General features: G+C 49.5%; 1 protein-coding gene across 3 annotated transcripts in view; it reads right to left on the bottom strand.

Moving 5' to 3' along the window:
* The window catches only part of LAMA5 (laminin subunit alpha 5), a 78,930-nt gene that overhangs the window by 25,579 nt on the left and 26,296 nt on the right, over positions 1 to 27,055 (bottom strand). For 2 of the 3 annotated variants that reach the window (XM_042884828.1, XM_042884829.1), the window contains exons 3-23: positions 21,768 to 21,885; positions 19,638 to 19,756; positions 18,618 to 18,788; positions 18,368 to 18,465; positions 13,873 to 13,988; positions 12,912 to 13,030; positions 12,303 to 12,393; positions 11,749 to 11,883; positions 11,391 to 11,453; positions 10,064 to 10,204; positions 9,568 to 9,705; positions 9,030 to 9,164; positions 7,918 to 8,052; positions 6,253 to 6,390; positions 6,023 to 6,075; positions 5,702 to 5,801; positions 5,138 to 5,190; positions 4,636 to 4,741; positions 3,877 to 3,976; positions 3,489 to 3,645; positions 1,678 to 1,816 (exon numbers count right to left, since the gene is read on the bottom strand). In XM_042884828.1, the coding sequence (XP_042740762.1) occupies positions 1,678 to 1,816; positions 3,489 to 3,645; positions 3,877 to 3,976; positions 4,636 to 4,741; positions 5,138 to 5,190; positions 5,702 to 5,801; positions 6,023 to 6,075; positions 6,253 to 6,390; positions 7,918 to 8,052; positions 9,030 to 9,164; positions 9,568 to 9,705; positions 10,064 to 10,204; positions 11,391 to 11,453; positions 11,749 to 11,883; positions 12,303 to 12,393; positions 12,912 to 13,030; positions 13,873 to 13,988; positions 18,368 to 18,465; positions 18,618 to 18,788; positions 19,638 to 19,756; positions 21,768 to 21,885 (2,425 nt within the window). Of the gene's footprint in view, positions 1 to 1,260; positions 1,391 to 1,677; positions 1,817 to 3,488; positions 3,646 to 3,876; positions 3,977 to 4,635; positions 4,742 to 5,137; positions 5,191 to 5,701; positions 5,802 to 6,022; positions 6,076 to 6,252; positions 6,391 to 7,917; positions 8,053 to 9,029; positions 9,165 to 9,567; positions 9,706 to 10,063; positions 10,205 to 11,390; positions 11,454 to 11,748; positions 11,884 to 12,302; positions 12,394 to 12,911; positions 13,031 to 13,872; positions 13,989 to 18,367; positions 18,466 to 18,617; positions 18,789 to 19,637; positions 19,757 to 21,767; positions 21,886 to 27,055 lie in introns of all 3 variants that reach the window. The other variant, XM_042884830.1, reaches the window with a different exon arrangement.

The following is a 27,055-nucleotide window of genomic DNA, read 5'->3' as shown; positions in this document are numbered from 1 at the left end:
TATGACCTTTTATCTTCTTTTCCGGCTGCTTTGTCTTTTACCACTTGCCCACTCCACCCAGGCAGAAGGTGGCCCAGTATTTCTCAGGCCAATTTGGTCTATGAAGGAAGCTGCTCTCCTGGATCCCTTTGCTGGTGTAGCAGTCCAGCAGTTTGCCTTTCAACACTATAAAAAAATCAAACGCTGCTTCTGAGCAAGGAGAGAAGCACATCATGGGGCAAATAAGCTCTGCTGCTGGACAGGAAAGTTCAAATACTTCCTGACTTTCAGTGGGATCCTCAAGCATGAGCTTCATTCATGCTCCTCTCGGCTTTCTGCTGTGTAATATGGCTGGCCTTAAAATTACCAGCTATTTTTTCCCTTCAAAAAAAAAAAAAAAAAAAAAAAAGAAAAAGAATATCTTGGCATTTCAAACTTTGTATATCAGATCAAAGGGAAAACATCTTGTATGTCAACTCAAGAAAGAGGACAGAACTTCACATACAAATAAATTAATTTGCTGATGTCAGCAACCTTGTACTGTGCAAGTACAGCAGGATAATGTGGCTGTACACTTCACAGAGAGGCAAAATCAATCAGCCAGCTGTGCCCTAGGGTACTTGCAGGACTTCAGGTCTGTACCCACACAATTCTGCTCGCACTGATTCCCAAAATAACTGATGCCCAGGTCTCTAGGCTTGTTCAACCACCTTATTGTGGCTCTTCTTCCTCTTCAGCAGCTTGTGTCTTGGTAAGAAGCTAATCACTGGAGTGCACTGCCTGTGTAACATGCAATTTCAAGTCAAAGACTTCCAAAGACTGTGATGCCAGCAGCATGTTTTAGGAGATGCACAAAGCAAGGACAAGCTTGCACACATCAGAGTAGCTGCTACGACTATGTCCAGCTGCCAAAGTTTGGATCCCATTGCCAGCACTTGGCAGATTCTGGTTTTGTGGAAACTCAGCTCAGTTCTGCCTGGGGCACTGTGGTGACTCTGCCCCTTGCTGGAGAGACTGTATCTAGTTGTACAACAGCCTTATCCACCAACAGTCTGACTGATAACAGTCCTCAATGAGTAGCTCCACAACTGGAGACCAGCTTTCTAATGCTGTGTTAAATAAAGGAGACTATAGGCTCAAATCAGCCTTTGAGTTGGAAAGGCAGATCTAACAGGTAAAGCCATATGGAAGTGTCTTCTGCAAAGGATGATGAAGAAGGTTGCCTGGAATGGGGAGGAGGTGGCGATGGTGCAGGAAAGCAGAGCAGTCTGGGATCCTTACCTCTCCTTCGTGGCTGATAAGCTGTAATTTTGCCATATACAGTGGCCCCTCCTGAATTAATATACCTCAGGATGACATGGAACAGATAGAGCTCTGCCTCCTTCACGTTTACAGTGACTCTGATTTTATTCTGCAAAAAGCAAAAAAGCACATGGGGCACACGTCACTGGGAGGCCAGCTCCTGGCCACTCACCTGCTCTGCAGGGGAGCCTCACCCACCTGCCTACCTGCCTGCCTGCCTGCCTCTCTTCCCCCTCCCCACCATCCCATGGCACAGCACTGGCCAGCCACCTGGGATGGGCACACTCAGGATGGGCACACGTGGGACAGTCGCACCTCAGACAGGAGAAGGGGCAGAGGAGCAGTGTCGCAGCGTGGAATGCTCTGAGTTAGTCTAGAAGTGAAAAATGCACTTACAGTTGCCACAAATATTAAACTTTCCTTCCTCAACGACCGAGACCCTCCCTTCAACACTGGCGGACCCCCGGCTGACGTAGCGGAAGACGAGGCGGAAGAGGTCGGGGGAGGTCACATTGAGAGTCACCACTACCTTGGGCTGGTGGGAGAGAGAAAGGGGAGAGAAGCAGAGCACACCTTCAATTACCTCCACCGCTGACAGCCACCAGCCCAAGCGCAGCCGCTTGGCTCACTGCTCCCAAAGCGACATGCCACAGCGCAAGGAGAAGACAAGCACCTGGCCCTACAGCCCCAGCATGGGCACCTCACGATGACATCCCCTGCAGGGCTGCCTGCAGAGCACGCGAGCTGACAGTGGAAAGGGGTGGGAAGCCTCTGACCGCGTCTGGAAAGTTCTCAGGCACAGCAGGGTTGTTCAGCTAGGCTGGTACACGTGCCAAGTCAGAGGAGAGGTTTTAAGAAATCCTTGCTTTTCTTATGCACATAATGCTTTTTGGCTTTGTGACATAACCAGCCAACAGGTAGCAAATGCTGAAGCCACTGCTCTTGTGCTTCCACATCTCTGATAAGATGCCAACAGAGAAGACTGTAAATGGAGTTCATTCCTCATCCCCAGGAAACTGCAAGGCTGAGAACCACCAGTGCCAAGGAAATACATCATTGAGCGTGCATCAGTCCTCTGCCTATCTGGATACTGCTTGGGAAGTCCTAATTTAAACAGATGCCTTAGGTAACACTCACTTTGAAGAGGCCTAAACACCTGCTTGAATAGCCCTTCTGCTTATGGTGGAAAGCAAGGGGCATGCCTGGGGAGACTCCTAAGGAGGGATGTGTTCCTGGGAGCTGCAGTTATACACCCACAGGAGAGCAAACTGGAAAGACCTTTTAGAATGCAAATTACAGGAGAGAACTGCCAGCAGATAGCCATGAGTTTGCCCTTCTATCAAGGCCTATTTCTACCTCGGTGCCAACACTGGATGCAAAACAAAGCCAAGAGCTTGAGCATGAGCATCATCCTTAAACTTTAAAGGCTAGAATTTTCTCAAGGGAACCTACAGTAGTTGCTGCCCAGCTCTTAGGTACAAATTCAATGGAAAAGAGTCAACACCTCTGGCCTCTCTGTTATTTCACTTAAGTGTGAAAAAAAGTAAAGAAAACTGAAAGTACACACACCAGCATAAGGAACCTTAAATGGGACAAGACTGTAGGAGAACAACTGCCCTGCACTCTATCCCCAAACACACACACAGGTGACACTTCAGCAGGTGCCATGCAGAAGAAGAATCCAATGAGAATAAGAGAGTCAAGAGATGAAACAGCTTAATCTCTGGGGCTTAGACAATTCCAGGTTAGTGTAAATCATATTTATGGCAAACCATCTGTCAGCAAGAGCCGAAGCTGAGGTCTGAGCTGAATATGGAAGCAAAGAATCTGCTTTATTTTCGGAAAAATGTGAGAAGGTTATGCGGAAAGATGCAAGAAAAGAGCAGAGTCAGAGGAAACAGCCGCAAGGAAATCCCGAGACAGTGTTTATAGACATCCCTGTAAGCAATCACCAAGCGACCACCTCTGTCTAACCGGATTAGGATGTCAGGGGACTCCCAGTTTAGGATCTTTCCCCTCATCAGTCTATGCCGTCCCCAGAACTACAGGAAATATCTCCACAAACAGGCTATATATACACTGTGCTGTTTATGTTGGCTGCCACGTGGCTCTGAGAGGCGCTTGGAGTAACAGATGTGTGCCAAAAACACGTCAGCTTTCTGCTGACTGCGTCCTCCCCAGGGGGAGCTGGGCTGGGACCAGTGTACCTGGATGGAGGACATCTGTGCATATCCGCGCCAACTGAAGCCCTCAAACTCCAGCGGGTTGTAGCCGAAGCGCACAGCCCGGCCGTCCGGCGTGGTCCCTTCCTCCAGCTCAAATTTCAGGTGGTGAAGGTCAGGGAAATAATGATCCCGCACAGGTCTGGGGAAGAGAAGGAGCACCGTGACTTTTATCAGCAGGGAAAGGCTCCGGACTCACCCAGCTCACCCCCCAGCCCCTTTCGCCTCTTGAGCTGCTAGTTTCAGACGCTTCACGCCTTCGCTGCAGGCAGGAGGACACCTCAGCCAACGCGTGGCTGCCATCCAGGTCCCCACGCAGGACACACCAGCCCCAAGGGATGGGCACGAGGCAGGGCCCCGAGGTGCAGCTTACTGAGTGCAGGTGGGCCCACGCGTGTTGTGCCGGCAGCGGCAGGCTCCGCTCCGCTCCTCGCAGGACGGCCCCAGTGACCCACCGACGTCGCAGCGGCAGCCTGTGGGCAGGAAGTGCCTGTTTACATTCCCGCCATGCTAACGAGCTCCTGGTCCCTAATCAAAGGCGCACCCCAGCGGGTGGGGAGGCCGGGGCCACTATTTTTATTCCATTGTATCCGTTTTCATATTGGCCCTGGCCCCGCTTGGATCAGCTCCTCTTCCACCTCAGCGCCGAGCTATTTGCAGATATCCAACGGCTGCGGGAGGAACAAGGTCTGCAAGCCCTCACAGCCAGGCACCGCAGCACAGCGGCCTTGTTCCCTCTTCCCAACCCTTCCGGGACTGTGTGGGCCAGCTGACGGCGGCCGGATCTCCTCCTTCTCCTCTTCCCATGGTCACGATGGAGAGCAGCCAACCCCACGTGTCCGTGTCCACCTGCTCCCAACAGGAGGAAGGGGGACAGCTGCGAGGACACGACCACCGGGCTCCCATCCCTAAGCCTTAAGGACCTTAACCAGTGGTAAAAGCATGAATTTGAGTTTCCAGATACCCAGTAAGATCCAGCACATGTTCTAGGTCACAGTATGCCGAAAAGAAAGAGGTGGGACGTCTGCTCCTTCTCTCCAAGGCCACCGATCAGTTGAGGTATGCAGATGCTTGCTCCAGGTTCATCCCGTGTGCCCCCCTCCTTCACCTGACATGTCAGAAGGGAACTCACCTTGGCAGCCAAAGTAATTTGCGTTCTCCATACTGAAGAAGCCATCTTTGCACGTTGAGCAGAACTGGCCACACGTGTTCGGTTTGCAGAAACACTGTCCATTGCCCTAGGACAGAGCAGGGACGGGAGCTGATTCCCTCTCATTGTTCCTCATGGCTGAGCCATTACTCAGCTACGTGGGTTCTAGTCAGAGGTGCTGGAGGAACATTGTGAGTTTCATGCTTCCTGTGTGTGGGTGGGCCAGATAAGGGCCAGATAAGTGCAACTGCCCAAAAATTCAGGCAAACAAAAATCCAGGCATCCTGGGCCAGACCCAGAAATATTTAGGTGCCTAATTTATGACAGGTCTTAATCCTACGTTGTCATGCAAGCACAGTTTGTGGTGTGACCTTTGAGAGTTCAGCGTCAGGATGGGAGTCTCCAGCAGCTGCTGGGAGAGCTGAAACACACCCAAGACAGCACAGTTTCAGATGTGCCTGGAGGCACAGAAAAGCAAACCCACCTGCTGACACTCTGCAATTCCACTGATGGTGCCCTTGGTCTCACACTTGCAGCCTGAAGAGGGGAAGAGGAACAAGAAATTCAGAAGAGCATTCAGCACCTGAGAAGAAGCCTGATGGGTAATCATTACCCAATCATTACCTCTGGTAATCATTACCAGAGGACACTGCCTGGGATAACAGGACCTGGGAGCTGGTCAAGTAGAGGGTAGCATTGCACATGGGCTCACTTTTCATTTTGGACAGTTATCATTACAGATACAACTGTCAAAGACATTTGACTTTTCTTCATATTGGGCCATGAAAGTCTAAGTGTGCAAGGTCTTCAGCGGGGGGCCAAGAACTCATTGTACGAGCTCTGTGTTCCACTCCAAGCAAAGGCTCCAGCCTTTTCCCTCTCCAAGAGGTGTCCCAGGTACCTCCAACATTGACATATCTCATGGTAAGAAGGAAGGAAAGGTATCACTTCCATCCAAAAGTGGTGGCCCCCACTGGCTTGGGTTTGAATCTTGTATCATTACAATGTGGAAAGGACTTTTTGGGGTTGTGCATTGCCATTTCCTTACTCGTGCAGCCATAAGGGTTATCTGGAGTCAGGTTCCAGTACAAGGGCTTGCATCTGTCACAAGCTGGGCCTTCAACATATGCCCGACATGCACAGGAGCCCTGGAGAAATGGAGGAGAAAAGAGCAGGTGAGAATTTATGTAACAGTGGCTGAACATAGTGTCTGCTACCCTACAGTGAGCAATGGCTGCTTCTAGAACTGTGCTTTAGGAATGATTTGGCCCAAGTGACAAAAAGAAGAATCACGCTAAACAAACAAACAAATAAATAAATGAATGAAATGGCCTGCAGAGGTTGGGCAGGTTCATCTGATGATACTCACTGGGGCCAGCGAGGGATCCGCAGTCACTAACCCAGCTGGGTTACAGGAGCCCACTAGAAAAGAGAGGCACGAGGAGGGATTTATAAAGAGACAACTCACATCCTGATTGCTCCTCAAAGCAGTCATTTCTTCACTGACATAACCGTTAGGGAACGACATCCCATTTACCAGCACCACACCATGTCCAGGACCCCAGGGTCCCTGTCCCAGGAGGAGAAAGGAGCTCCTACCTTCACAGTGTGGAAACCCATAGGCGCCCGGCACGCAGCTGTCACAGCGCAGCCCCGTCACTTTGGGCCGGCAGCTGCACTGCCCCGTCTCCTGGTCACACGTGCTGTGCAGAGAGCCCTCCCTGGAGCACTGGCATGCTGCAAAAGAGGGGAGAGGAACTGCTGGGCTTGCAGGGCACAAAGACTCCTGCATTCAAGGCCTCCCTCCAGCAACCTCTTTTGTCTGCCTGACCTTCACCATCACTGAAGTAGTCAAAAACAGGTTATAAATAACAAATGCACTCATTCTTTCATCTAGTAAAAAAAAAAAAGAATAAATCTTTTAAGGAAAACAATGTTTTCACATTTTTTATCAGAGTCATTCACGTACATCTATGTGTTTTTCAGTGGTGGGGAGAGAACTTTTGGTTAAAGAAAAGGGAACGTGTGATCTCATTCCAAAACGATCAGCAAGCAACAACAGATCTGCAAAAGCTCATTTGCCCCCAGGCCCCAAAGAGCAATACTCAGCCATGATGCATGTGGGCAGCAGGTCCACAGCACAGGACCACGAACAGCCATGGCTTTGCTGGGGACGAGGGCAGAGTGATGGCTCTGTGCTTCCTGCACAACCTCCTGCAAACCACACAGCAATCCTGCTGCCATATCACATGAAAGGTCAGCGAGCTGCTGGGGAGCTGCCCCTGCCCTCCTGGCACAGCCAGCACTCCTCAATTCCCTTCCCTGCTCTGATGCCAAGGGGGATATGGTACAGCAAAGCACTGTTAATTAAACAACAGATTTTTTAAAAGCCAGGTTTTCCTCTTCTTTCCCTGCCATGATTCCTCTACTCCCCTGCAATCTGGATACTGCTTTAGAAGAGAAGAAAAAAAACAAAAGACTACTGAATTCCTATGAGACCATTTCAGCCATGCCTTCAGCCTCTTCAAAGGCATGCTGCCGGCATCAGCAGTTGCAAGGAGTGCTCTGCCAGCTGGCTGCAGCTCAGGCATCTACATTTACTATGGTGCAAGAGGGTGACGATGCTCTTTTGTAGCTTCAGGGAAATGGTATCACAGATTATTTTTTTAATGAGCAGTAAATTCTTGCTGGGAGACAGAAGAATACATCTGGCTTCCAGTCAGGCTGCCAACAGGAGGGAGATGGGGACACTGCCCAGAGCTGGAGAGGGCCATTCAGAGTAACCAGAACTCAGCCCTGGCACCAGCAAGAGTGATGCAGTGCCCAGGGAAGTCACTGGAAAGCTCTCTCCTTGAACCTGGGGCTGACACGAAACCCCAAATTCTGATCTGTCAGAGAGGGAGTCTGAATCTATTAATTATCTGTAGGTCTGTTTCAGAGGCCATACATTCAGACTGAATTTTATTTCCAACCAACCAGACAGACCCGAGCTCTTGCTGTTAGTGACAACGAGCTTGGAGAGACAGAACTGCACAGCCTCTGGGGAAGCATTCCTTAGAGATGTTTCCTCATTACATAGCATGCCTATCAGATGAGATAGCCAGGTGAACTGTGCACAAGAAAATTGATTCCTGCTGCAAGAGCCGGTTATATTCATATATAACCCTTGGAGCTGCATTTCAGAAAGGGAAACCATTACTAAGCCAGTGACAGCAGCTATTCCCTTCCCTCCCCTAAGATCCGCTCACAAGGGTGGTTACTCACGTGTGCAGCTGGGGTACCCATAGAAACCCAGGGCACACTGGTTGCAGGTGTGCCCTGCAAAATTCACATGGCATTGACATTGGCCGGCTGGGCTGCAGTTGTTGTCCACGGCACCCCGGGAGTCGCAGGAGCAAGCTGGAAGAACAGGACTGATGAAACGCCTGAACCATGGCCAAGCACTGCAGCACTCAATTGTCAGTCGCTCCCACACAGATTAGTTATTTATATAAAAAGAGTTCATTTCTTAATTCCACAGAGACATGGGGAATACCTTCATCTAGATCACAGCCATACCAGGAAAATGACCCTGAGAGGTGGTGAATTTGTTTTTACAGCCTATTCAATGCACCTTTTAGCAAGTTAATGCACAAAAGCATATGTCCAACCCATCAGTTTAATGTTTTTGTTGCCCTCTTTTTTAACATTTTAATAAAAAATATATATATATATATATTGCTACTTATATACATTAACTATGTTATATGTATTATATATGGTCCCATGCAATTACTCTTCACCCAGTGCAGCCCAGGCAAGCCAAAAGACTTGGAAGTTCATGGAGACCCATGAACTAAAGAGAGACAAGAAGGTGTAAGCTGGGACATTTGGTCACAGCTGGGTTGTGCTGAGGAAGTGTGACTAATAACAATTGCTCCTCCTCCAGGCTTTGGCATGATCCATGACCTCCAGAACAAGCCCGCCAAATTCTTACTGCAAATTACATGGGTGATGTTGAGAAGCATCAACATTCTCCAAAGAAAGGCATGTTTTTTCATTTCCAAAGAAAGGGGAACGTGACAGACCAGCTGGAACTGAGTGTTAATGCTCATTTAAATGTCCCATGTGAATAACCCAAACTTGAGGCACACTCTAGCAATTTTTATAGCTGATGCACTTTGAGCAGGGAGCTGGGTGGGCTTCTCTGTTCCGCATTCAGCTGCACATCCTCACAAGGAAACCACCAGATGTGGTCCTCAGCTGCCTTGCCAGCACGGCCCCAGCTCGTTCTCCTTCAGTTGGAGCAAACAGCTTCCTTGACAGATGTTTTGGGGAGACAGAGTGCCCTGACTTGAGGCCATTCCCATCCCTTTGCTGCTGCCGCAGGTCCTTACCATAGCAGTGGGGGTAGGAGTGGTGCCCAGAGCTGCATTGCTCACACCGTGGCCCTGTGAACTCAGCCTTGCAGAAACATCTCCCGAAGGAGTCGCAGCCTCCCGGCAGCGTCCCAACAGCACTGCAGCCACACACTGCAACAGAGGGAAAACACCTTCTGATTTTCAGGAGCAAAGCTTGTGGCACAACAGGGCATTTTCTGAGGCTCTCGAACAGCCACATAAGCATTCAAGCTGTTTGATCTCTGCCCATTTTTCCATGTCCTCCAAAATGCCCACACAACCACTTTCTAGTCTTCCTCCAAAATCCTACCAGAAGATGCTGGCTTTGCTGTAATATCTACCCTACAGCTGGCAAAGGCACACTGCTGTTCTCACACTGACTGCCTCTGTGCCACCCTTGTCTTGTGCTCATTTTTGGGTGTGTTTTCTCCAGTAAAGCATCTGTAGTAAGCAAGGCAGAGATCACCTCAGGGTATCTGCTGCACACCGGTCCATTCATGGAACCCACCCAGGCCTGGGGAGCACAGATACTCACACTGGCACAGGGGGTAGTTGAAGTAGCCAGGGGCGCACTGATCACACGAGTGACCTTCAAATCCTGTTCGACACAGGCACTGTCCTGTCTCACTGTCACAGGTGCCATCGTACTGACCCGGGCCAGAGCACTGGCAGGCTGGAAAGCAAAAAGGGCACTAGTTAATAAACAGCTTCTTAAGTGTTTTCCCCTCCTAAGAAAGGAACCAAACTCCTGCTTCCTCTGGGCTGGAAACTGGAGAAACCACAGGGGACAGAGCTGACAGCAAATATGCCCAGCCCAGAGCTCATATCCATATGGAATTTCTCAACAGCACCCCAGGGCTGGGAGGACACTAGAGGGTCACGGTTGGGTGGAAAATACCAGCAAAAGTCCTGGGAATTTGTCACTTGGAAGTGAGGCTGGAGAATTCCTTTCTGCAGAGTGAGTGGAGGGTGGGAAGAAGCAGGGAGGTGAGCAGGGGAAGGCACGGGGCTGCTAACCCTGAGTCACTCACGCTGGCAGAGGGGTCCATAGTGGCCTGGAGTGCACTGGTCACAGTGTGTCCCCTGGAAGTTGGGTTTGCACACACACATCCCCACCCGAGGGTCCTTGCGGCACGCATTGCCTTCTGTCCCACCGGCATAGCAGTCACAGTCTGCAGGGGGGCACAACAGGCAACATGAAGAGGACAAAATGCAAGACAACAGCTCACAAGGTTTTCCCCTAATAACCTTCGTATCAGATGCAAATGTTTTAACCAAAGCCTGCTTAGGTGAGCAGCACGGCTGGCTCGTGGAGTCACAGGATGGCTGGGAAATCTCATCATCACACAGTGTGCAAGGTGCTGGTCTGGCAGCAGGGCAATGTACAGAGCAGACTAATGCTGTCTGCACAGGTCACTCAGGGCTGATTTGGCGAAGCACTGCCAAAGAGCTGTGCACAAATTACCACGGATTTCAGCTACTAAGGGTGGGGCATTGGCTCCTTCCCTGCTGAATTCAAGCCCTTCTCCCTGTTAGGGCCCTCATCCAACTCAGCAACAGTATGGGTGATGGGCTGAGGGAGGGAAGTGCAAAACTTGTCTAGCAAGCAGAGACAGGGGGAGGCAGGGAAATGAGAAGGGAAGTGAGAAATTCCATCTCAGAAAAGAAAAGCCTGCCTGGAAGATACAGAGTTTAGAGTATCAGAAGGAAGGAAAAGGTTATCTGCAGCACAGTGGGGAGCATGAGACAGGGGAGGACACAGTGGGAAAAGAGAAGAAAAAGGACAAAGGAAGAGATCAGCTGAGAGGGGCGATTGTCAGAGAGGAGGGAGGTGCAGGGGGGCATGGCTGAGAATTCCAAACAAACAGAGAAAGCAGCTGTCTGCGCACGCTTCCCAGACACTTGCAGCAGTGCTGCTCTGGCTTTGTGCAGAGGGGCTGTCAGCACAGACCCACCATGCCTTCCAGCCTACAGAGAGCGACAGCATGCATGGCAGGACAGGTCTGTATCAAAACCCAAAGGCTGAGATCAGGGCGAACACAGCTTGAATTCCAGCTCAGCCACAGTCTCTCCATGATCTTAGGGTGCTGCTTATAGGGAGGCCAGAAAGGCCATTCCCTCATGGTTTGAACCTCAGAAGAAAACACACAGTCATGCTCTGAGTTTCCCTATCTACGATAACGGGATCATAAAGCTCACTTTCTCCTACTCCTCAGCTGCCTGCTTTCTCAGAACCACTGTGTGTCAGGCTTGTCTCTTACAACCTACAAGCTCTGTAAGCTGAAGACCTGATCTTGCTTTAGAGGACATGATAATAGCAGGGTGATTGCCAAAGACAAGGAAAATTGCAGTTCTTACTTATTATCTGTCCTGCAGGGAGCACTTGTTCTCCAGTATCGTTATAAGCAAAGGCTGGAACAGCTGTGTGGAGAAAGAGACATTGCACAGGTCATCATACCACACCAAAAAATCAATTACAGCCACTCTTAATGCAGGCTCCTGAATGATGCCTTTTTTCCTCCTGCACAGAAAGTGGAAGATCAAACATTAGACAAATAGGAAGTTCCCACTGACCCTCTGGTTCCACCTCAACCCACATCAAGTCCAGCCCAATTTACATCTGTGGAACAGATGGACAGGAGTGCCAATGTGGCATGGGATAAAGAGAGAGAGCAGCCCCTAACAGAGGGCCCTGACCCTCTCTCTGTGTACTCACGGTAGCAGTGGGGGAAGTCCAGGTAACCCTCAGCGCAGGCATCGCAGTGCTCCCCAGTGTAATTGGGTTTGCAGTAACAGCGGCCAGTGAGGTCCTCACAAGTGCCATCAGTGAAGTCAGATTTGCAGTTGCAGCCTACAGAGGGGACAGCAGTGTCATCACAAGCACAAAAGGGGCACTGCTGCAACGCGGTTTACAAAAGAGGCTCCACAAATTCTGCAAATTCTCTCCAAAAATAAGAAGTGTGATTTTGCCTCTTCAGAACGAGTCTGACTTAGAGGAATTGCTACCACTGTCCCTGCCACACTATGCAGTCCCAAGGAAAGCAGCACAACCTGACTTGCTGTTGCAAGAGTCCCCAGGTTCCCTGGAGAGGCAGTGGTGGCAGTGGAAGGCTCAGGGGAAGGATGTCACACCAGTCACAGCGACCAGACCAAGCTGGGCTCCCCATCAGGACAGACATAATCCACTGCTGCCTGGAGATCACAGACATCCATCCCAGGGTCACCAAGCACAGGAGGGTGTCTATAAACTGCAGAGGAAATCACACTCACGATAGCAAATGTATGGAGAGTCGATCGGGTGGTCAGGGGAGCGGTAGTATCCTGGGATGCATCTCTCACAGTTAACGCCAGTGGTGTGATGCTGAAAGACAGCGAGAGGGGCATGAGTTCCTCTGCAGGAATGGGTTCATGCTCATCTGTCAGATTTCCCAACAGGGTCCAGAGGGAGCGACTTGGGAGCACACAGAAGACCTAAATCTGATCAAAATTCCATACACTGATTTGAAAGCAAAGCGTTTCCTGTGTAAACTCTGAGTCCTTGCATAACTCCAGCTTGAGTTCCAGGTTCCTATCTGATCTCAAGCCCATTCTACTTGCTTCAGTCGGTAAAATGTCCTGACAGCTTCGGGCTAGGAGAATGGGAGTGATGAGCTTTCTCTAGCAAGATGGTGCAGCTAAAATGTTACTGCCCAGGTGTGCTCTTCTTATTACCAGAGTATACTCCTTTCACCTATGGCAAACAGACCAAATTTCCAGGGAGAGACCCTAATTACAATAACAGAGGGCGGGGGCACAGAGCTGCCAGTGAAGCTGAACTCCAGGTGTGACTACAGAAACAATCACAAGGATCTGCAGCAGCCTTTTCCAGCACTGTCCTACCTGACAGTCAATGCAAACACCTCCTCCTTCATACTTGTCCTCGCGACTTTTGCTGGCTTTGTGACGATCCACTTCTGGGTCGTAGTAGCAGTCGTAGGCATGGCCATTGCAATTGCAAGCTGAAAACACAGGTTTTAGCTAAGTCACCAGCCAGTGGGGGTCCTGGATCTCAAGATATTAACTCCTCCTGGTGGGTTTGATACCAAATGGATTAGGTTTCAATGAGGAAGGTTGCCTCCATGTATCTGGGGGATCACCCAAGCTTTGGAGCCCAAAAGAAGAAACAGCTCTGCCACAAGGCTGTGTTTAAAACTGAAAAAAACATAGCAGGCACAAAACCAGGACAAAAGTATGTGCAGGCATGTAGAGACGAGAAAGAGAAATTACCCAGCTTTGGGGCCTCCAGTAGTTTGGTTTAGAGGGCAACATTCTTGCTTCTTTTATCCCACCTGTGAGCTTCATCACAAGGTGGGGGTGCTGTCTGTACAGCAGGACCCAGCCCTGCCGTGCTGCCCTGCCTTTCTATGAGGTGGTGCAGTGCAGCTATGCTCCGTGCTCTGCACTCCCACAGCAGCACAAATTCCAGCGTCGGCATTTACCAAAGGTTTCTCCGGACAAATAAAGATGTCCTGTATGTAAACAGACCCAAGTGCAATTCATCTTGGAGACAGAATTGAGCAACAGGACTCGCCTGTGTGAACCCTCGGACACGCAGGAGGAACCGAAACGTGATTAGAATCATAGCCCTGTACAGATCTGAGGGCGAGCCTCGACTAAACAAAATTAACCACCGTGTAAGCTGTGCTGCAGCTGTGCCAATGAGCCGCACGTCACCCGGCACTGCGCACCGCTCAGCACACCGCTTGAGTGAAAGACTTCACTGCACTGCATATCAAGTGTGGTCAGCCTGTGCTCTGTGAAACAGCTGGCAAGAAGGCGGCCGAACCCAAGCCTGACTTACGCTGGCATTCGTTGGCACTGTCGGCAGTGGCAGGTTTCCACGGGAACTGGTTGAAGCCAGGGCAGCAGCGGTCACAGGACCCGCCACAGGTGTTGTGCTGGCAGTCACACTGCAGCCTGCAGGGGAGAGGAACAAGGCACGGGGTTTGTTCTCCAAACATTCTGGAAATAAAGGCTTCTAAAACATCTTACCTAATTTTCTTTTTTTTTTCTTTTTCTTTTCACCTGAGCAAACACCACTTCTCTTCCAGTGTCACCACCTCCTCCCTCATTGCTTCACTTTTATGTAGTAGATGAGGAATAGAACAAATCAGCGTGCCACTGCTGAATCTGCTCTATAGACAAACATGAGGCAGCTGGAGGAGTGGCAGGAAGAACCTGAGCTAAAGCAAACCAGCACATGAGGGAGCTGCACGGTGCAGGGACAGAGAGATGTCCGTGCCACCATGCAGGGCTGGTGGGAAAGGGATAAACAACAGCCCTGAGCTGCAGAGGGACACAGGACCATGTGCAACCTGTCTGCTCCTCCAAGCGTACCTGTGCTTGCAAGAGAGGAAGGCCCCCATGAAATGTGCATTGGGGCTTTTAGCACATTTGCTGTGAGCTGCACCTCCTGCTCTCTGGGCAGTGTGGGTAGGGCTGTGCAGGACAAACAGTGGCTCCCCTGGTGCCCGGTGAGAAACTGCAGCAGCACAGCGATGGATCTCATCCTGCTCGACCACAGCGGTGATTCATTAACATCAGTGACATCATCCAAAAAACTTCCACTTAGCAGAAGGCAATCCCCATCCAAGACAAATGCTTTCTGTTGTATTAGACTTATGGATAATACAGCATGTTCCAGCTTTTATCTGTGCAATTACTCATTTCCCCTCCAGGCTTGCCTGCCACTCCCATCTCTCCCTCCTCTAATTCAAAAGCAGCATTTAAAAATAAAAGTTTTTTTTTTTTTAAACATTAGACACAAACAGAGCAGTCATTCTGGGTGAAACGCAGAGGTGCAGACACACTTCTTGATGGCTGCTGTGAGTTGTTTTCCACGTGTGTTTTTTAAGAACTGATACCTACAAGTGTGCATACAGTGAACAGCTAGACAGAGGCACAGGACAAATGAATTCATTTTGATGAAACATGGAATGACAAGAAAGTTTGGGAAACGTGGGCAGCACCCACACTCCAGCACATTTGCTTCAGCCTGAGAGGCTGAGGCAGGAGGTCCTGGCTCTGCTCCCAGCCCCGCAGGCAGACCTCCCCGTGCAGATGCCATGAAACGTGCAGCTGCAGTCTCATGATGCCCCATCCTTACCCACATCCGTACACTGCACTGCAGCAAGGAGAGCCCCAGGCTGCAAATCAAGACACTGGGGAGCTGGCTGGAGCCTATGTGGTATAAATGAGTTCCGAAGCATTCACTTTCTTCTTCCCTTGTTTTGCAAGGAGCCTCACTGGAAGACCAACCTTGGCTATGCCTCTGTAACAAAGCCCTCGCACACCCCTCACTGGGCTGACCACAGCCCAACACCTCCAGTGAAACTTTTTCTTATGTTTTGTTGTTTTGCTTTTTTTTTTTTTCCCCATGGCAGCAGCTGGAGATGACGAATAAGCCCACAATACATACGTGTTAAAAAAGACAGCACTAATCTCCCCGGCTGGAAGACATGGCTACAGCCACACACCCCAGCTCTTTAACATCTGAGATGTTTGAAAAGCATTGGTTCAGTTCCCAGAATGCACAAAGATGGCCCTCAGTGACTATGCACACTTCAGATGCAGAAGGAACCATTTATTTAGTCTCTTCTGTTCAAAGTTAGCAATGACCTCTCAGAGAGCTCATCTATCACAGCAGCTTTACTGCACCTTGTGCTGAGTCCATGCTGCTAATGAATTATGGACAAATGTTCACGAGCTACAATATTTACATGTTTCATTGATGGAATATATACAAGGAAGAAGAGGGAGCGGCTGCATTCACATAGCACACGTATTTCGTGGCCATCCTGCCATAAATATAAAACCACAGTCTTCCCCTGGGATTGATGCTCAATAGCACAGTATAAACGGTTTTCTAGTAACTGTGTCACAGCTGAGAGTGGCACGAGTGCTGCAGGATCTGGACTTGGCCACGACATCAGAACAGTGCAATGAGGAAGAAATGCTTCTTTCTCTTAGTGCTTCTGATTGTACCTGCCATCTGCAAAGGGACCCGCAGGCTGCACAAAGGTGCCAGCACACCCGGTGCTTCCCTTTCAAAATGGGAAACTGCTCTTTCCAGTATTTTTGTAGCTTCAGGATCCATAGGGGGAAAGCATTCCCAAAGCAGCCGCACGCTAACGCACAACTCCTGCCTGGGCTCCCTGCAACACGCCAAGTCCTTGCTGATGCTTATCTCACTGCTCACAGAGTTTGCCAGCAGAAAGGTCTGTGCCCAATCCTGCGGGTGTTCACCTTCAACCCAAGAGAACCTGACTCCCCTCTGCTAAACTCAGCCCATTTGAGCTCAGTGCAGAGATGTCTGTGAAAAGCACAAAGGACTTAAGAGGAGTCTTTGGCTGTCCCCACAGCGTTGGTACTTGCACATACATGCACACACACACATTGGGACCAGACGTGCTGCCAACACAAAACATCTGGAAGCACAGCCTCCGTAATTTGGCACTTCAGAGAAGCTGGATAAACATTATCATTTATGGCTAGGAAGTCAGCTCACGAACGTGCTCCATCATGTCCCACAACCTTTGCCAAGATTTCTAACTCACCTCACCTCCACCAAAGTGCTCATCCTGCTTCTCTGGGCAACACAAAAACCAGGCATGTGCTGAAGGGTAAAGTTAAAATGAGGCAGAGACCTCCCAGACAGACTGAGACATAACTGGGGTTTTTAACAGTGCTGGGCCAACTCACATTCCTTGTCTTCCTCTGCATTTCCTTGCCCTTTTACTGTAATGACCGTGTCTCAAGGGGCAGGACGCATGTGGGGGGACACGTGGCACCTCCTGCTCAGACAGGTTGCACTGAGTTCTGGAGGACTGACGCAGTCCTGACAGCTGAAGTCAGTAACACAAAGGGACGGTGTGTCCCGAGCCCCAGCTGCCTCTGCAATGCCTCATCATGCAGGGTTATGGCAGCTGTCACACATTTCCACTGACGGCTCTGTGCTTCTGGTCTTGCTAACAGGTCGCAGTAACATCATGAGAAGTTTTTCTGTTTAACCAGCATCTTTGTCCTGATGTCTCCCCAAAAGCCTTACAGATATTATACACTGACCGAACAAAGCACCCGAGGAGATGCTTTCTCCTCTAGGCAAATGCAATCTGCTCTGGGTGAAATGCAACAGCTGCTTACAAACATGTGCTACAACTTTACAGCACAGTTTGGGGTCAAGACTGAAGATGCCAAATGCATCCAAACGGATCCAAGTGGAGGAGATTCTGGGAGGCACAGAGAGTCATCAGCACAAGTGGCACTGAAAAGGCTCCCAACAAATTTCTCTTCCCTTCCTGGAAGGCATCAACATCAGGGCATTTCTAGGCTAAAAAAATCACTTTGCACCACAAAGTCCTTTTGCTGGTACATGAGCACACAGCGCAGCTGCCCACACCAAAGTCTAAAAGAAAAACAAGAACTGTGCACTCAAATATTTATGAAATTCCTTTGTCAAGGAGTTAAGCACACTCACACAGACTTGCTTCTCAATACATATTTGTTTTAACACTTAGTAGCTTTTAATCTTGGCTGGGATTCATCAGCAAACTTTATTTTAGAAGATCCAAAAGCTCTACGTGATCCTTATGAGAAAGTAATACAAGCTTCTCTCATCCAGCTGAATCTACCCATCCCTTTCATAAAGGCAACATTCAGGATGCAAACAGATGGCTAAGAAACAACACTTTCATGGTCTGAAGTAGCTCTTCAGTATTTCAAATTGCTGAGGCGGATGGGGAGAATCCCATGAGCCAAAATATAAAACTGTTTTGCATGCTCTTGTTCTTTTGCAAAGAGTATTTGTTCAGTTACGTACATACCCCATCTATGGTTTTTATGAGAAGAACTGGACATCAGTCTCTGGTTTCCTGGGAGACCACCCATTTATGGAGCGTTGCCCCACTTCTTAAGAAGCCACATGGGGAGCAAGAAACTCCTCAGAACAAGTTCAGAAATCAGTCTTGGGCTTTGAAGAACACGGGTTCAACAACAGCACCGACTTTGTGTGCCCACCTTCCCATTGCAGCACTCTTTCCCTGGGGGGAAGGCACGAGTTGTGTACAGGGAAACCACACCAGGGAACTGATGTGTTTGAAAGATAGCCTGACAAAACAGGTTTCAGTTTTGCTATTTTGGCTGAACTAGTTTCTAGTTTGTTCCCAGGGCAGAGCCAAGAGCAACAGTACTGGCACAATCAGGAGCTCAGGATAGGATTCAACTCATACTGGTATGTTCCATTCTTAGCACAACAATTCAAACGCTTTTATACAGAGCTGGTATTTTGAAAAACATACCTGTAAGGGTCACTGGGGTCTTTAGCATCACAGACATCTGCATGGCCGTGGCAGACACAGCGCCCTCCAATGCTGATATCTTTGATGCTGTAGTAATACTGGTGAGCACAAGAGAAGTTGTTCATTAGTACCATTACAAGTAAGCTCCATGACTGCCCTACTCAAGATTCATCAGGACTTTATTCACTACAGTAATGCATTAGCCCTCCAATACTTCTAGCTCATTATGAACTATTAAGGCCTGCCTTACCCTCCTGGTCACTGTAGGGTCCCTCAAAGCTTTGCCCATCAGGTGCCCAAGCAGAGTGTTTGTCTGCAGGAAGCGCAGTCTGATGTTGGTGGCCTTGGTGAAATTCCGTAGGAGAGGAGAGTAGGAGAAGTTCATGGCTCCTGGGCGCCCATTTACCAGAGAGACAACAATCTGAGAATGCGAGGAGAGGAGACAAATCAGCATCATCCTCTGACAGGAAGGAAAATCGTACCTCCCTCATCTGAGCCCAATCTTTCTTTCAAGACAACTGAATCAATCCCCTGCCAGCCTTATTCATTTCAAAACTGAGCAGTTTAAGCAGCATCCAAAAGTCAAGAGGGAACCATTCTAATGAGAGCACCTTCAGTTACTGAAAAAATAACCCAACTAGAAGTCTGTTGCCCTCTTAACCATCAAAACAGTGGCCAAAAAGTCAGCCCCAGAAGTCTGTTCCCTAAGCAAACTTCTAGCACAGAACATAGCACGGCTCTGACCCTCATGTCATTGCTCATACAGAGCCTGCTCCCCTCCCCCTGAAACACTGAGCATTTCTAAACTCCGTCCAGTGCAAGCACCTGCCCTCATCTTTCTGTTCCTGCTTATTATCTGCTCTTACATAGCAGAATGGATTTTAACTGCAGCTCTCCCCGGTTTGAAAGTATGTATTATTGAGCCCTTTCTATTTTCTCCTCCTCTTTGCTGCTCTCCTCATAAACCTCCCGCATGACTTACATTTCTTACATTAAGGAGAAATGCTTATGGGTCACTGACACTATCCGGAGCTCTTCTGGGTTAGCTGTGCTGAGGGCAATGCCCCACTTAAACGTAAGTATGAAAGGAAACAAGCAACAGGAGGCACAGCCACAGCCCACCCAAGCACGAATACAGGGAAGAATCGCCCACTGTCTTCCAAGAGACTCTTCTGAATGCCCGGTCTTCTAACCAGCTCTTTTTTTTAACTATTATTTCCAGCCACAGAAATCCTGGGAGCCCCAAAGGATGAAAAATGCAACGGCTCACCTCCCCATTTTCTAAGGGCACAATTCGGGAGTACTCTGTAGTGCAGATAGCATGGTCATCCTTGGTGATGCGATCCACGGTCTGCAGTCCAAACTTTTCAATGCAGTCCCTCTTTGAAGCTGTTTATCAACCAGAGATGAAAGCAGTAAGACAAAAGGAACAATTCAGAGCCTTGTATTGATTTCTCCATGCTGGCCAACAAGAGAGATGGGTATATATTCTTTATTAAGCATTTACTAGGTTAAGACTGCTTTGTATCAACTCTCATTGCTAACACATGTCCTAAGAAAGCAGGGAGGCACTCTAAAAGTAATAAGCATCTTCAGAAGAGTCTGGAACAAAGGCTCTTCTGCCTTGACTTCATCCCCAGCATCGCAGCTCCGCTCCATAAACACTGCTTCGGCCACACAGGAGCTGAGCCATCCCCATAGGAAGGCAACGTGGGAATGTTTCAGTGCTGGTGTCTGGCCCCCAAGGCAGAGCTCCTTTGAGGAAACAGCAGACTGGGGAAGCCCATCCCAAGTGGAGGTGAGGTCAGAGCCTTCCCCTTCATGAGGGCACTGCCCAGCACTGTGAGATGAAACGTGCTGATCCCACACAGCACGCTGAGCTAGGGCAGGGAGGGCTGTGCCAGAATGGGCACAGTTCTTGACCTGTCCCCGTTTGTAATGCTCCACAGGGAACCCTTCAAGCAGACAAACGCTCCCATAAATCCCTTCCGATTTCTCCTTTGGTGGCCATGGAAGGCACAGTGCTTCCCTGACATGGAGAATTGGCATTGCCACGGTCCCATCAGCTGCTCTGGCAGACATTTCTGATGACAGTCATTCCTTTCCTCCCCAGGCAGAGCTCAGCCCGAGCTCCCAGCTGGCAGGGGCACGATGGCCAGGGAGCTGAACCCCCCCACCAGGAGCATGGCTCAAGGCAGCACAGAGCTGGTGGCACTTGGGCCACAGCTCACAGGCAGCTATTGGGAGTGCTTACATTTCTGTTACTGCCCATAACCATCCCAGTGTTTTTCTTAGACTACCTACAGAATTCTCCAAACCAAAAATAGACCCCTGCAAAGGATTTGCTGTGCTAGTGAACCTGGTAAGGATTGGACCAGTCACCTTATTTCAAGTGGGATTTTCCACCAAGCTGTCACTGTATGTCTCTTCCCAAGGGAGGCTGGCTTAGGCAGGGCTCAATGCTGCAGGAGGGAAGAGCTCCAGATGCTGCAGTGGTGCCTCTACAAGCAGGAATGAGCACGCAGGACAAGAGCTCCCTGCTCTGCTCCAGATCATGCACTAACATAACTACAGCAAGCCCCAGGGGAGGACCAAAAGAAAATTCACAGTACAGAAGAAAAAAGCAAAGCAGGCAACTTGACAGCAGCCCCCACTAGCACACTGCAGAAGAGAAAACTTCCATAAGGCAGCGCAGTGCATAAAATGCCTGCAGCTCTTTCCTGCATGGGAAAACTCCAGCGAAGCTGAAGCACATGCTGACATAGAAGTCAGAAATACAAGCCCTGAGGGGCAGCCTCTGAGCACTTCCAGGTCCTTCCATGCCAGGTTTTAAATGCTGGTTGTAGATCTTAACTTCTCCCAATTAGTTCTGCTGGTTTGGGGAGGGGAGCAGTAGCAGAATCTGGCTGTCTTATAGACCCCCTGGGACAGAAGAGTCAGAGAACCAGCTGGTTCTGAAGGTTTTAATCAGAGAACTGGGAAGAAGGAATTTCACAGACTGGGTTTTGGCATCCTCTCTTCCCACCCTGCACAGCAGTAGGACAGCAGCTTTCCCCCTGCCTGGGCTGTCCCTCATCTCTGGTGAGGGGAAGAGGACTGCTCTGTGCCTCCAGATTTCATGTTACAGCAACCAACTGCCTGTGAGCTGCTGGTTTGTTTCTAGAGAAGCTGAAACACTCAATATGGTAAAGGGCAAAGAGAGAGGGGACAGCAAAGAGGAGAGACCAGTAATGCCCAACCAGTGATGATGCTGCCAGCTTTGGCATCCACAGGGATTTGGGTGGGCACTGATGACAATGCTTTAATAAATACATGCAGCCCCAGAGAGCAAAATAGTTCTCCTGCCCTGAAGACCACAATGACTTCCCCCAGCTGAGCTTCAGCTCACGGCCATACTCACAGGCAAAGTACTGCCAGGGCTCATAGGTGAGGCCAAAGTCAGTAGATCGTTCCAGCACCCAGAGGTCAGGACGAGGGGAATTTGCAAATTTGATCAGGACGTATGCCACGTGGAAGAGCTGAAAGAGAGGAATATGGAGTTAGATGAAACGCCACTTTCAGGAAGCTTTGGGAAAACACCAAGGATTGCTGATAGGGGTCTGAGCCAAGGGAAGGAGCTGCTGCTCTGCAGAGCCTGCTGCTTGCAAGCAGCCTGTGGAGCAAAATCCTCCCTATCTAAATGGACTGAGATATGGGCAGGCTGCTGGAGAGAAGCAGATTGCAGAGCTCAGCTCCCACAGGTCTGAATGCAAACAAAGCACAGACTCTGTGGCTGCAGGCCCTGCTCAGAGGCTGGGCGGCTCCTCAGGCTTTAGCCTCAGCTCTACAAACTCAATGCTCTAAGAGGGGAACCCATCCTGGCTTGGCAAGGCAAAGGCCTGGTCCCCACTAAGCTTTGCACTGTAGTCACAAAAAGATGCTAAGTGCTGCAAAGCTGTTCTGGAGGCTTTCAGGCTGTTCTTGGGGTAACAACTGGCACTGAACTTTTAACACATGCCAGAAGCCCAGCATCATCCTCTGTGCACCACGCACATCACGCCACAGATTTGTTTATCTATAGGCTCTTGCAGCCCTGCTTCACGCACACAACCCACATTTTGAAGCTGACTATGAAAAAGGCCCAGCACAGCTCCTCTCTCCCAGGTGCCACAGCCACAGGAGAGCAGGAGACCCACTTGGCTTCAGCACAGCTCTAATCCCAGGCTGCACCCATCTGTCTGGATGCCGATGTGTGCACACACACCCTTGCCAAGAATAAAATAAATGTACTCTTTAAAGAGCTAAAATGTCAGCGCTAGAGAAAAACAAAAGCCCCAGCAGAATCTCCCTTCCCCGGCTGACACAGGCTCGCTCCAAGAATCTCCACTCCATCATCCTGTCACAAAGTGATATTTAAAGGCAAATAAAGTTCTCTTATCGGAGAAAATTCCTGACATCAAAACCAACCCAAAAGGGAGTTTAAGTGCCTGAAAAGCAGAGATTTACAGCTCAGTAGTCCCTCCTCAAACAAAGCTGGTAGTGTATGAGTGTGAACCCCCCTGAGATTAGCAGGTGCCCTAAGGGACACCTCTGCAAGGGACAGAAAAGGCCGGCTTTGTGCCCATCCCTATGACCATGTGCAGGAGCCTCACACATCACCAAGACAGAAGGCCAGTACTCATAACAGCGAGCCTCCAAAATAGCCCTGACTGAACACAGGAGATTTTTAAGGGGAAAAAAAAAGAGGTGAGGAGGCGGCATTTAAATCCACTGATTTCTTGCTATTTTCAGGGACTGTAAAGACTGCTGTGACCCAGAACGAAGAAATCAAAGTGGTTACCCAGCACAGCTCCTGGCTGCCAAAAGCCTGATGAGCCCAAGAAAGAGGAATGAGACATCTCTGTCAAATTGCTAAAAAATGAAGATAAACAGACCTAAATGTTGCCTTTAATTCCCCTCTGTTGCTTTTGTACTGTCAAGGTGTATGAGACGAAGCTTTTTTGGAGGAGCAGCTTTTGCTGCCCACTCACCCTCCCATTGGAGCCGTTTTTCATTAGAGAAGCCCAAGAGGATTCTGCTCAGGCTGCTGCTTTCTCTGCTGGACCAGTTCTCACAGCTCCACATCTGCCTCTTGGCACAGGAGCAGGGCTGAGCACCAACCAGCACAGTTACACCTTCTCTCCACTAAAATCCTCCTCCAGCTTTATTCGATGGGGAGTAAAATCAATGCTCCTGCTGGATTCTGGCAGAGCCTTTCACTGGATGGACTTGGCTGCAGCTCCAGCGTGCCTGCAGGTGCTGTGGTCTCAGGCACTGGGAGAGCCAACGAACTGCTCACAGCTTGGTGCGAGAGGGGTAACACTAACAGGAACCTCTGGCTCCTGGGTGGCACAGCCACCAGATCTCAAGTCAGGTATCCTTATCCTGCTTCCACTGCTCCTCCGTCCCACACCCCAAACTGCTGTTAGTACTACAACGTTAGGCTGGTTTTCATTCCGCGGTCTGAGGACACAAAGAAGCCAGCCAAAGTTGCACACACATTTCTTTCCAGCACTGAAGAGTTAGGAACATTCCTGACTAGAGCACAGAAAGCATTCGGGAGCCTGTGACCGCACTGAACCTCATCCTGGAATGGGACACACATCCTGGTATTCAGAGGGATTTCTAGTCAAATCTGGTAAGTCCCTTGCCTCCCCATCCCACGTCCTTATCTTGCAGAGGATGACAGCCTGGCGGAAAAAATAAAGGCAGATTGCCTGCTTCAAGTACATATGCTGAGAAAACTCACAAAGATGGAGCAGCGGCTCTAAAAATAGAGCTGGCAAAAAAGCCAGACTTTTCATTCCGTGTTTAGTTCCAGTACAGTTCTGCCCAACCAATAGTACAAGAAAAATGGTTGGTTTTCTTCCAAAGCCTTTATTTAGCTCCTCTGATCGGTCAGATGAATAAAAACCTCCATGCTCCCAGACTCTTGGGCAATTTTTTTTTGCCTTCTCCATGGAGGAGGGATGTGGGACACCATGGCAAGCAGGTCCCTTGTTCTCAGCCACTCTCAAAGTACACCAGCTTAACTCCCTTCACTACATGAAGCCAGACTTCAGCCAGGAAATTCAAATGGGCACTTTAATTAGCAACCAACTTTCACTGAAAATAACACCACCTCCATGGTGTCAGTGGTTCTGGAGCATATTTCCTTACTAACAATCACCTGAAGCTGTTCCACTGCCAGGAGGGACGGAGGCAGCAGGGGAGGATGGAGGTGAGGGCTTTTCCTCCATTTCCATCCCACCCTGTCTCTTTGCGTGTTTGGACATTGGACAGCTTTACTGAGCACCAAAATGCCATGGAAATATGATGCTGATCCAAGGCAGCAAACTAGAAGCAGACACATCCCGAGTTTCTTTGGCAAGGTCTCACTAATTTCCCTCCAAGGTGCCACAACATCATGCAGCAACATTTAATAAGTAAAGCAAACCTTCCCATTGCTGCAGTCCTGGCTACATGCTGACAAACAGCAAGAGAGTCCCATTTTTGATGCTGTGACAAGAAGGAAGGAGCAGGCTGTACTGGCCGCTGCATTTATACGGCAAATGGCTCGCTTTCTCTCCCCACAGGACAGATTTACTACCTCTGGTGTTGACTTATTAAAATAGCACCAAGTAAAAGCAAAACAATCCGTCTCTTCCTAACTGCTGCAAAGTATCCCTGCAGAGCACATGTGTGGATAGCATTACTGCTGTGTCTCTGCCTGGGATTTCCTGGAAGTATCGGATGGAGCAGGCGAGCAGGTGTGTGCACTGCATGCCACCAAGTCCCTCTCTGCTGGGGCACACAGGGCCCCATGGAGCACTGGGCAGCAGCTCCAGACCAAACAATTCAGAGCCAAAACAATTCAGAGATGCATCACAGCAGCGTGACTACAGAAGTGAGGTGTTCTTGTGGGATTTTTTTTAGGGTGCTTTCAGAAGCAATCAATGCTTCTGCTGCCTCCAAACCCCTCTGCTTCCATGCCTGCAGGAGCATGGGAACATCTGGCAAGGCCAGCACTGTGCCTGCCCTTTCCTGCAGCAGAAGCTATAGCTACTTAGCCATCAGTGCTCTCCGTGCAAACAAGTACATGGAAGGTGAAGAAGCCCTGGAAAGCCAAAGAGCTTCTAACTTACCTTTGAATTTCTCTTAAGCCAGCTACCTGTCCCTTTGGGATCTTGCCTGTACTCACTCTCACCGAAGCAGCAGATTTACACATTAACTGCCCGGCTGACCCACACCAAGCTCCAGCCGTCCTACAGCAGCATTACTTCTTCCTCGCTCTGACTTCAGAACTCTTCATTAAACTATCTCCCATCCAGCTGCTGGTAGGTATGTGCCTACTTTCTGATCAGGCAAGAACAATTTCAACCCTTCCAGACAGCAAAAAGATGCTTCCCTTCCAAGCAGGCACAGCTTATTATCTCACTCATATTTAACAACATGCAGAAGCCCTGATACAAAGTTGTGGGTATCTGAACACTGCTAGGGAGAAGAAAGGGAAAGAGCTCTGCACCAACCCGTTTCCAAGTTTCTCACTTAAAACTTTCAAGTTTTATTGAGAGACCAAAGAAAACACTCTCCCGGGAACTGCAGACCAGCAAACACCAGCCAACATGAAACTTGCTCGCTGTCACTGCTAACAGCAACCCTATGTTTTATGATGCTGTTTTCTAAACAGTGCCTGTTCCCTTTCTAAGTGGCTTGGCTTAGGTGAACAGCTGATAGAGCACTTTTCACAAAAGATTTTTTCTTCAGACGCCACTTCTGAGAAGGATTTGGCTTGTTGGCTAAGTTCACACACAGCACTGCTTTTTCTCTGCCACATCCTCCCATGCACTCTGTCCCTCCCTGGCCAGCACCATGCAGCCTCCTGCCAAAAGCCCTCTGGGGACCCAATTGAAAGCACCAGGCATAAGCCAAGACAAAGCAGTGCCACGGTTTGGCAGCCTGCACCATGCTGAACTGAAGGTTGTATGGCTGAGTTTGGAAATAACTTCTGGCAGGAAAGGAGCCCGATGTGCAGTGCTTCAGCTGCATGATGCGAAGGATGGGGCTTGGAGGAGCTCGGGTGGGACGCAGGGATAATCCCAGCCAGGCACTAGAGCTGCAAATACCATGTGCAATGCTGTTACACCTGCAGTGTTTCAGGAATACTGATGCATCAGCTCACAAATGTCCCATCCGTGCTTGCCCAGAAACCACCTGAGCATCCCTTAGTGAAGCCAGGTGTGCTGAGGGCGAGCGTGGGTAGCCAAAGGCATCACAGTGGAGCACAGTGCACTCAGGGCAGAGGGAGATGGCTGGAATTCCTCCAGATGAGCCTTCACTCACAGATAAGGGCTTTGCCCACACTTGGTTTTCACTGTGCATTAGGAGATAGCAGCACTCAGCTGAAATGGCCTTTACAATGTGGGGAAAAGTGTAAAGTCACTCCTTGGAGACAAGACAAATATTTGCCTTTTAGCCCAAACTTGAACTCACAAACACTGGGGAAGGGCTAAGTGAGCAGATGTCCTTGGGCATCTTGAACAAGAGAGCCGCCAGCCCATGGGGCGTGGAGAGGAGTGGGTGCCCCAAGCACAGAGGCTGAAACCCTCCCTGCTGCTTTAATCCCCTTGCAAACACCACTGCAAGCCCAGCACAGCAGCAAAGATGCTCTTAAACCTTCCTAATTATTCA

The sequence above is a fragment of the Lagopus leucura genome, unplaced genomic scaffold (assembly GCF_019238085.1).
Source record: "Lagopus leucura isolate 7727_CA_CO unplaced genomic scaffold, USGS_WTPT01 Super-Scaffold_100045, whole genome shotgun sequence".
NCBI lineage: Eukaryota > Metazoa > Chordata > Aves > Galliformes > Phasianidae > Lagopus > Lagopus leucura.
Note: the sequence above shows the minus strand (reverse complement) of the source record. Positions and strands in the feature narration are given on the sequence as shown.